This window comes from Panthera pardus, unplaced genomic scaffold (assembly GCF_024362965.1).
Source record: "Panthera pardus isolate Hobbes unplaced genomic scaffold, ASM2436296v1 HiC_scaffold_18, whole genome shotgun sequence".
NCBI lineage: Eukaryota > Metazoa > Chordata > Mammalia > Carnivora > Felidae > Panthera > Panthera pardus.
The window spans coordinates 2837434-2847243 of NW_026526743.1; the positions used below are offsets into that span (position 1 = coordinate 2837434).

General features: G+C 66.6%; 1 protein-coding gene across 1 annotated transcript in view; it reads left to right on the forward strand.

Moving 5' to 3' along the window:
* BICRA (BRD4 interacting chromatin remodeling complex associated protein) overlaps window positions 1-6555 on the forward strand; it is an 82241-nt gene extending 75686 nt beyond the window's left edge. Inside the window, 8 exon segments of the mRNA XM_053905545.1 lie at window positions 792-1424; window positions 1578-1758; window positions 2069-2178; window positions 2900-2952; window positions 4030-4178; window positions 4305-4399; window positions 4613-4715; window positions 5327-6555. Coding sequence (XP_053761520.1) covers window positions 792-1424; window positions 1578-1758; window positions 2069-2178; window positions 2900-2952; window positions 4030-4178; window positions 4305-4399; window positions 4613-4715; window positions 5327-6462 — 2460 coding nt within the window. The 3' untranslated portion in view covers window positions 6463-6555.
* The last annotated feature ends 3255 nt before the right edge of the window (window positions 6556-9810 follow it).

A 9810-nucleotide genomic window follows, 5' to 3' on the forward strand; every position in this document is an offset into this window, starting at 1 on the left:
TGTTTTAGGCCAGGTCACCGTGTACGTGTAACAGACCCGTGCCCGGACCGCGTGTGCCCGTCTGAGAGACACAAACACACAGGCACACGCACCCGTGGCCCCCCGGGTGGGCCCACAGCCACGGCCACGCAGGCACACGGGGGCAGAGGTCGCGGACACTTAGAGGGCCCACGGCTCTGGGCCGGCGTCCAGAGGGCCCTGGCCCTGACCCTCAGTTGCCACCCTCGTCCTGGGCGCTCTGGGGCCCCCAGCCCCCCGCATCGGTGCCGGTGTCCGTGTTCCCGGCTCAGCCGGACGGCCAGGCCCCTCGGGGCTGGCGGCTGGGATGCCGTCGCTGTCCGGCCGCCTCCTTCCCCTTTGCTGCTCTGCTCGCGCTCCCTGGCCCCCCTGCCTCCCCGCTGGGCAGCTGGTGTGGTGCCCCCGCCGCCCGCCCGCCCGCCATCACCACTGCTTTCTCTGCTGCTGCCCTCGAACCCTGCAGAGCTCACCCGCGTGGGGGGGGGGGGGGAAGGGGACCTCCAGGGAGGGGGTGAGATCAGAGGAAAAGGGACCGAGGTGGGGTGGGGGCAGGTGGAGGGGTGGGGTCGGGGGACCCGTAGGCGGGTGCAGCGGGCTGTTCGGAAACGAGGGGCGGGAAGGAGAAGCCGTGCTGAGTCCTTTCTCTCGAGACAAGGGGTGGCTCAGGAGGAGGTCATTTGGGGCGGCTGGGGTGCCCAGCGTACTGGGGCAGCGGGAGCCAAGGTTGGTTCTGACCCCCGCCCCCTCCCCTCTCCCTCCCTCCCCCTGCCCAGATCCCGGCAGCGGCTCCACTCAAGGGCCCAGGCCCCTCCTCGTCCCCGTCACTACCTCACCAGGCCCCTCTGGGAGACAGCCCCCACCTGCCCTCCCCACATCCCGCCAGGCCCCCCTCCCGCCCGCCCTCCCGCCCCCACTCCCGCCCGCCCTCCCAGCCCCAGAGCTTGTCCCGCCCGCCCTCAGAGCCCACCCTGCACCCTTGCCCCCCGCCCCAGGCGCCCCCGACTCTGCCGGGCATCTTTGTCATCCAGAACCAGCTGGGGGTCCCGCCACCGGCCGGCACCCCGGCCCCCGCGGCCCCAGGCCCCCCCCAGCCCCCGCTGCGCCCCCCATCCCAGCCCCCGGAGGGGCCGCTGCCCCCGGCCCCCCACCTCCCGCCCGCCTCGGCCCCCTCTGTCGTGGCCTCCACGGACGCGTCCGCCAGGCTGCAGGCCCCGACGCCGCCTGACTTCCAGCTGCAGTTTCCGCCCGGCCAGGGGCCCCACAAGTCCCCCACGCCCCCTCCGACCCTCCACCTGGTCCCTGAGCCCGCAGCGCCCCCCCCACCGCCTCCTCGGACCTTCCAGATGGTGACCGCCCCCTTCCCGGCGCTGCCCCAGCCGAAGGCTCTGCTCGAGAGATTTCACCAGGTAATCGGAGGCAGGGACCAGCCCCACCGCCCGCCCCGCGAGCCCTGGCCTCCCCGCACAGTCTTGACGGGGAGACCCTCCCCAGCCCTGGCGCCCGGCCGCCGCCACCCCTAGGTGCCACCTACCCCTCAACCACCTGTCCCCCGTCCTCAGGTGCCGTCCGGAATCATTCTCCAGAACAAGGCCGGGGGGGCCCCCGCCGCCCCGCAGACCTCCGCCAGCCTGGGGCCCCTCGCCAGCCCCACCGCCTCGGTGCTGGTCAGTGGGCAGGCCCCATCCGGGACCCCCACCGCCCCCAGCCATCCCCCTGCCCCGGCACCCATGGCCACCGCAGGTAGGGGAGAGGTAGCCCCACGTAGGAGAAACGGGGGGGCTGAAGGCGGGTGGGCAGGGGGGAGGGGGTGCGGGCCGGGGCAGAGCTGTGGGTGCGTGAACCAAGGGGTCACCCGGACCTCACGGGACAGGGAAGGTGCAGGAGGAAGGGCTGTCTCCCCCGATCCGAGGGGGCGCTCAGTTCAGGGCTAGGCCGGGCTACCGAGGCCAAAGAACCAGAGGAAAGTGGGCACGGGCTTGGGGGTCACAACGTGGAGGGGCCTTTGTGCCAGTGATCCCTGAGCCCGGTCTGCCCCCACCCCCACCCCCAGGCCTCCCTCCTCTGCTTCCTGCCGAGAGCAAAGCTTTTGCCAGCAACCTCCCGACCCTGAGCGTGGCCAAGGCCACCGCGGCTGGGCCGGGGAAGTCTTCTGGGCTGCAGGTAAGGGGCCACCAGAGTGGGGGGCGCTCTAGGGCCAAAGCGGCGTCACCGGGGAACCGGGAAAGGGTCCCGCGGGACAGAGGAGGCCAAGCGACAGGTGCCCAGTCTGGGCGGTGGGTCCAACACCAGGTCAGCCCGGTGGCGCCTGTGAGAGCATGAGACGGACGGAGAGCCACAGACCCCGAGACAGAGCGTGATGACAGGAGTGATGGCCCGAGCGGGTCCCTGGGGGCGGCAGCCGGGAGAGGTTGAGGCTGGAGGAGGAGGGAAGGGTCGGGGAGTCGTGCCATGGGGGGCCCAGACTGGAGGGGGGCAGAGCAGTGTGGGGGAGACTGAGGCAGAGACCGGCTGCAGGAAGTGCAGGGCGGAGGGGGGAGGAGGGAAGGCAAGAACACAGCTGGTGGAGGGACCAGGATGCCAGTGTCTGGGAGGGCCTCGGAGGCCAGATCGCTGCCGGTGGCCGAGAGGGAAGTGGGGGCGACTCCAGACGGTCAGCAGAGTCGGGGGGAGGCCGATACCCACGTTGGAGAAGGGGTGGGAGAGAGCCAGGCAGGTTCAGCGTGACAGGCGGCGGGTCCCGGGGCCGGGACCCCACCGCGGGGGGCGGGCGGGGGGCATGGGCCCCCTCACCTTTGCCAAGGGCCAGGTAGAAGGGGGATCTGGGTGCCGAGGGCAGGCCTCTCTGTGCCGATACCTCTCACCCGCTGGTCTCCTTCTGCAGTACGAGAGCAAGTCGAGGAAACCCCCCACCCTTCAGCCCAGCAAAGAAGCCTGGTGAGTTGCCGCCCCGCGCCCCGCCCCCAGCCTTCCCCGAGGCTGGGGAGCAGGCCGTGGGGACCACCCTTCAGAAGGGGTTAGCTGTGTGATTTGGGCCAATAGGATTCCCCCGCAGACCCTCGGTTTCCTCTCTAGAAAATGGGGTGGGAGTCGTAGCGGTCACAGGGCAACAGGTGTGGGTTCCTGGACGCTGGTAAGACGGGCGGGGGTTCCAGGGAAGAGGTGGATGGGAGTCCAGGTTGGTGCGTAGATCGTTGTGGGTCCGCGGGGCTGTTCGGATGGCATTTGGGTGGACGGGCGTTGGGGTGGGCGATGGGGGGCCTGGATGGGTGTGGGGGTGGATAGATGGACATTTGGGTGGGCGGGGGGTCTGGGCGGGCGATGGGTAGACCTCCGGCGCTCGCCTGCATGCTCTGTCTCGTCTGCCCTCCCACGGCAAGTGTTTGTCAGGACTCAGGGCCCAGTCCTGTGCTGGATTCTGAAAACACAGGACAAGGATCCTGTGAAAACACAGGAGAGACAGTCACACCATAAAGCGATAGAAGTCACCGCTACGGGCTGTGGTAGAAAACAGCCCTGGAGAGAACTGGATCCTACCCGCCCACCTCCCAACCGCCCCTTCCCAGGGTTGCGGTTGGGACCGAGGCAGACTGGGGACGTGCTGACCCCTGGCGGCAGGAGACGGTAGAACAGTAGAGCATGGGAGGAGGCGCTCGAAGCCCTGGCCTCCGGCTCCCAGCCCTGCCTCTCCCTCGCCCTGAGTCCCCTGGGTGGAGGCAGGTCACTCCTCTGGGCCTCGAGTCCTTCATCTGTAGAGTGGGGACAGTGAGCGCGCCTCCTCCCTTGGGCTGTTGCCAGAGTCCGTGAGACAGAACGAGGCTGCTCAGCACGCATTAGGACATTTCCCCGGTTGTGGGCACTGGGGGCCCCCGGGGGCTCGGGGCCGGGACCTGGTTTCTCCCGGCCTCACCACCAGCTCTGTGTGTGTGTGTGTGTGTGTGTGTGTGTGTGTGTGCTCGCGCACGTGTGCCTGTGCGTGCGTGCCGTCTCTCCCCACCCCACCCCACCCCCCAGTTTCCTGGAACATTTGCACAAACATCAGGGCTCCGTCCTGCACCCTGACTACAAGACAGCCTTCCCCTCCTTCGAGGATGCCCTGCATCGCCTCCTGCCCTACCACGTTTACCAGGGTGCCCTCCCCTCCCCCAACGACTACCACAAAGGTGAGCCCCCCCCCCCTGCCCCCCCCCCCCGGGACTCTCCCTACCTGGTCTCTAGCGTGGGGAGGATCAGCGCGAACCCCGCCCCCCCAGCGTCTGTGCCTCTGGACCTCGTCTCTTCTTCCTTAGTGGATGAGGAGTTTCAGACGGTCTCCACGCAGCTGCTGAAACGCACCCAGGCCATGCTCAATAAATACCGCCTTCTGCTCCTGGAGGAGTCCCGGGTAGGGCGCTGTCCCCCTTCCTCCCCGGGAGAGACCCTGCTCTTTTCCCCTTCCCCCCACCCCCCTTCTGGGCAGGGTGGAGGGAGGGAGGGAGGCTGGTGGTCAGATCCCAAGAAGGACAGTTTGGAATCTGCTCCCAGCCTTCTGGGTTTGCCCCCCCCTCCCCCCGGGCCCTCCCCCTCCTGGCTGCTATTCTCTCTTCTCCCCCCTCAGAGGGTGAGCCCCTCAGCGGAGATGGTCATGATCGACCGAATGTTCATTCAGGAGGAGAAGACCACTCTTGCCTTGGACAAACAACTGGCCAAGGAGAAGCCCGGTGGGTGGGGAGGGGAGGGGAGGGGAGGGAGGGGAGGGCGAGGTGCCCCCCAACTGGTGCCCCTGCCCTGGAGTTAGAGGGGGGTTGGGGAGGAAGAGAGGTGCGTGGCCTTACCTCCTACCACTAGGAGGCGTCCGAGCCTCGCCTCCGCGCAGTGCCTGGGTCTGTCTAGCCTGACCTGCGGGCTCTGAGACCAGAGAGAAGGGGGTTCGTTTCCTTCATCACTGTGTGTCTGTTGCACTCCATCCTGGCAGAGAGGGGACCCCACTCCCCCCCCCCCCCCCCCCCGCAGCCACCAGGAGATAGAAAAGCGGGGGAGCAGAGCCAGGACTAGGGTGAAGTCAGCAAGGCGTCTGGGTGACACAGTGTAAGGGCCATTCACAGCGGCCGACTCCTGCTTGCACAGCAGGGGGATTTGGGAATGGCAGGGGCGTCGTAGCCACCCGTGTGTCCGTCCTGAGGGCCTGATGAGCCCGGGCCTCAGCCCGCGGCCCGGCGGCTGGTGGCCGCGGGCTGCTCGCCGCACCGGGGCTCCCCCTGGCCGCGCCCTTCGCGGGCGCCTCGCGCCTCTCCTAACCCCCGCGCGTTTTCTCGGCCCCCTGGTTTTGCAGACGAGTACGTGTCTTCCTCGCGCTCCCTTGGCCTCCCCATCGCCGCCTCTTCCGAGGGACATCGGCTCCCCGGCCACGGCCCACCGCCGTCCTCGGCGTCCGGGGCCCCCGCCCAGCCCCCTCTGCACCTGCCCACCAAGCTGGTGATTCGGCACGGAGGGGCGGGTGGCTCGCCTTCCGTGACCTGGGCTCGGGCGTCCTCCTCCCTGTCCTCCTCCTCCTCCTCCTCTTCGGCCGCCTCCTCCCTGGACGCCGACGAGGACGGCCCGATGCCCTCCCGCAACCGCCCTCCCATCAAGACCTACGAGGCCCGCAGCCGCATCGGCCTCAAGCTCAAGATCAAGCAGGAAGCCGGGCTCAGCAAGGTGGTCCACAACACGGCCCTGGACCCTGTGCACCAGCCGCCGCCCCCCGCCGCCCTCAAGGCAGCCGAGCCCCCGCCCCGGCCGCCGCCGCCGCCCCCGCCGCCGCCGCCGCCCCCGGCCACCGGCCAGATGAACGGCACGGTGGACCACCCGCCGCCGCCGCCGCCGGCCACCGACCGCAAGCCGGCGGCGGCCCTGGCCCCGCACTGCCCGCGGCTGCCCCTGCGGAAGACGTACCGCGAGAACGTGGAGGCCCCGGGCAGCGGGGCGGGGGAGGGGGCCGGGGCCGGCAGAGCCCGGGGCGGCAGCCCGGCGCCACCACCGCCGCCGCCGCCGCCGGCCGCCAAAGTGGACGAGGCCACCAGCGGGCTCATCCGCGAGCTGGCTGCGGTGGAGGACGAGCTTTACCAGCGCATGCTGAAGGGGGCCCCGCCGGAGCCCGCGGCCGGCGGCGGGCAGGGCAGCGGCAGCCGGGATCCCGCCTGGGAGGCGCCTCCCGCCAAGCGGCGCAAGTCCGAGTCGCCCGACGTGGACCAGGCCAGCTTCTCCAGCGACAGTCCGCAGGACGACACGCTCACGGAGCACCTCCAGAGCGCCATCGACAGCATCCTGAACCTCCAGCAGGCCCCGGGTCGGACACCTGCACCCCCGTACCCCCACGCCGCCCCGACGGCCGTCGCGCCCGCCTCCCCGTCGCCGCTGCACAGGCCCGAGGCCTACCCGCCCTCCAGTCACAACGGCGGCCTCGGCGCCAGGACGTTGAACAGATAACACCGGGCTGGTCTTCCCTTCCCCTGTCCCGCCTCCCCAGGTCCGCGCGGACGCCGGGGTGGGGGGATGGGGGGGGCCCGGCCGGGCGCCTGACCTCAGCCTCCTGGGGGGGACACGAGCCGCCGGGGATCCCCCGACAGTTTTTCTTGCCTAAGTTATTTGAGTCACAAAGGCCCCCTCCCCCACTTCCCGCGCCAGCCGGGCTTGTTGGGTGTGGGATCGGGGGACTTCGGGGAGGGGGCTGTGGTGTAAAATGCCCCCCTGCCAAAGGTGGGGGCGATCCCGGTGTTTCGTCATTTCCTATTTCTTCCCGCTTCCTGCCACGCTCTGCCCCACCGTCGGGGGGGTGGGGGTGGGGGGCACGTGTGCGTTTGCCGGGGTTGCAGGTACCCTGGTTGCTCCCCACGCGTGTCCCCGGACTGGGCTCGTCCGCGTGGCTTCACAGACCCACGCGCCGAGGGCGCTCAAAGCTGGGGGGGCTGGGGGAGGGGGGTCCCTGCCAGCCTCGCCCAGCCCCCCCCCTCTCTCTAGCGCCCCCCACAGGCTGTGAGAAGAACCACAGGGCAGGGCGGGCGTCAGCCAGCGTCCCGGGGGGGCCCCCCTCTCGGAGGGCTGTGCCCGCGGGCACCGTGTCACATCCACGTGTGTGCGTCCAGCTCCGTGTCCTGTGCCCCCCCCCCGTGTGTGTGCTCGAGTGAGCAAGAGAGAGAGAGAGAGATTTCGAACCCTCCCGTCCCTCGACTTAAAATCCGAGCACCTCCCAAACAGGAAACCGGGGTCTCCCTCCCACCCCTCCACCCCTCACCCCCACCCCAGCCAGTCTTCCCAATGTTCTTCCTGCCGCCAGCCACCCGCGCCAGATTTTGAAATCTCGGAGACAAAAACTAGTACTGTAAGATAAATTTTTTTGTACTGTATTTATTGTGTATAACGATTTTTTTAAAGGAGAATTCTGTACATTTAGAACTCTTGTAAATTAAAAAACTGATCCTTTTTTTAAAACTGTACCGACTCTGTCTCGGCCCCATTGCTTTTGGGTCTTTGTTGGGGGGGGGGGGGTGGTAGGGAGGGCGGGGGGAGTGGTTTGAAGTCTAGGGGGTGGGTCCGGACCTGAGCGGGGGAAGGGCATCGTGAGGGCTCGATTCCACGTATATTTGTTGAACGCCTGTCGGGTGCCTGTTCTAGGCACAGGGGTGCGGGCGGCCGAGCAGGGCAGACAGAAGCCCCTACCCTGGGGGAGAAGCGGAGAAGGCCGACGGAAAGCAGTTAAACCAAACACGGGTGATTCTTACCGTTCCCCCCATAAAGTTCTGTGGTCTCCGCGAAGGCCGAATCCGCGAATACTGAAGTGCCCCTCCTGGAGGAAACAGGAGGTTAGCTTCCTACCAACGATCAGTCGCAACATTTTCCTAAGCTGCTGGATACGTGTATTTCTGTAAAGACGTGTTGTTCATATATGTCGTTGATCCGTCCGCATCGGGCTCCTGGCCAACAGCGCTGTGACTCAGGCCTGAACGAAGCTTGCCTGACACCCGGCCTGTCTGCGTAAGGCACATCCCGGCCTTCTGGCGCTTAGGAACGCCGGACAGCCCTGCACCAGGGCACCTTCCACCGCGACGTCGCCGACGAAAACCCAAAAAAACGTGAAAACATGGCACCAAACAACTTGAAAAGGACCCCTGTCGGGACGAGAGCTGACACCAGAGGGCGGGGCGTTGGCTTTGCTCAACCTTCGCCGGAAACTACGCGTGCTGGACGACTCCCGTGTTTTGCCGGTCCGCGTCTGTCTGCGAGTTTGGGGGTGGGGGGTACCAGTAAATTTTAACAAGCGGATGACGTCACAGACAGGGCATCCGGAAACAATGAGGATCGCCTGTAAATGCGAGCAGCGTCAGAGGAAGAATAGTCGAGCGGCGCGTGCTAGGGTCCTGGGGCCACCGTAACACCAAGTACCACAAATTGGGTGGCTTCAAAGAGCAGACATTTGTTCTTTCCCGTTTTGGAGGCTGGACGTCCCACGCCAAGGCGCCGGCAGCACCATGGCGTGGGGGTCCTAACTTGACCTTCCGGCTGATGGTTCTAGCCTTGGGGCTAACCAGCCCCGGTGTCCCCTAAAAGGAGACCGTAACCATATTGGAAAATGGCCAACCCTTCCCCAGGGTGGCCTCGTCTTCACTTGCTTACATCTGCAAAGATCCTGTCTCCCAATAAGGTCACATTCACAGGTGCTGGGGGCGGGGACATCGGCACAGCTTCCGGGGGGGACACAATTCCTAAGACGGGGAAGAGGAATGGACAAGGCTAGTCCGGTCCTAAGATGCCTTTGTGTGAATGAGAAAACGGCGCCCCTTTCTTCTGGGCACTGAGGTTCTGTTTTTGTTTTGTGTTTGTGTTTGTTTTAAGTAATTAATTGATTTTGAGAGAGAAGTAGGAGGGGAGGGGCAGGAAAAGAGGGAGAGAGAATGCCAGGCCGGGTCCGTGCTGTCTGCGCAGAGCCCCCACAACGGCTGGGACTCACAAACTGAGTCCATGGCCTCGGCCCCAAATCAAGAGGTGGAGGCTTAACGGACTGTGCCACCCAGGAGGTGCCCCCTGGGCACTGAGTTTTGAAGAGCAGACGGTGAGCTGGACTCCAGCCCCCGCTCGCCCATTGGGTGAGTGCTTTGTGCAGTGGGCAACCTGTGGAACGGCACGTTAAGACCCTCAGGATCGGTGGGAGAGGAAAACTCCTTTGAGGAGGGGATATTTGAACAGAGGCATACATGAAATGGTGGAGGGAGCCCCAGTGAGATCTTGGGGGGAAAGCACCCAAGGCAGAAAGAAAGGCTCTGAGGCCGGAACCCGCCTGGAGGGTTAACAGACTTGCAAGGAGGCCGGCCCACGTGGCTGGAATCTTGGAGGGTGGGAGGGACCGAGACGTGAGATCCGAGGGAACCCAGCGGGGCCTATGGTGTAGAACCCTGTGCTTCATGGCCATGATTTTGCCGAGCCAGGGGGAGCCAAGGCCGAGGTCCTAAGCAGAGGGCTGTGAGCGGACTTGGGATTTCTGGGCTCCCTCTGGCGGCCGTGGAGGGAACAGATGGGGCGACCGCGGAAACGGAGCCCAGCCCGCAGGCCCAGGTGCCCAGGGCGCGTCTGGACCAGGGTGATGTGCCCAGTTTCTCCTCAGGCCCTTGGGGCTGTTTGTGGCCGGGGAAGCGGATATGTGGGGGTCTCAGGAAAGGGAGACGACCCCCGCTCCCCCCCACTGCTAGCTGTCTACTTCCCCACGTGCGAAATAAAGCACCGAAGAACACGGTTCTTAACATCCTTGGAACCCTGAACGCTCCGGGCTGCGCCAAAAAAGTT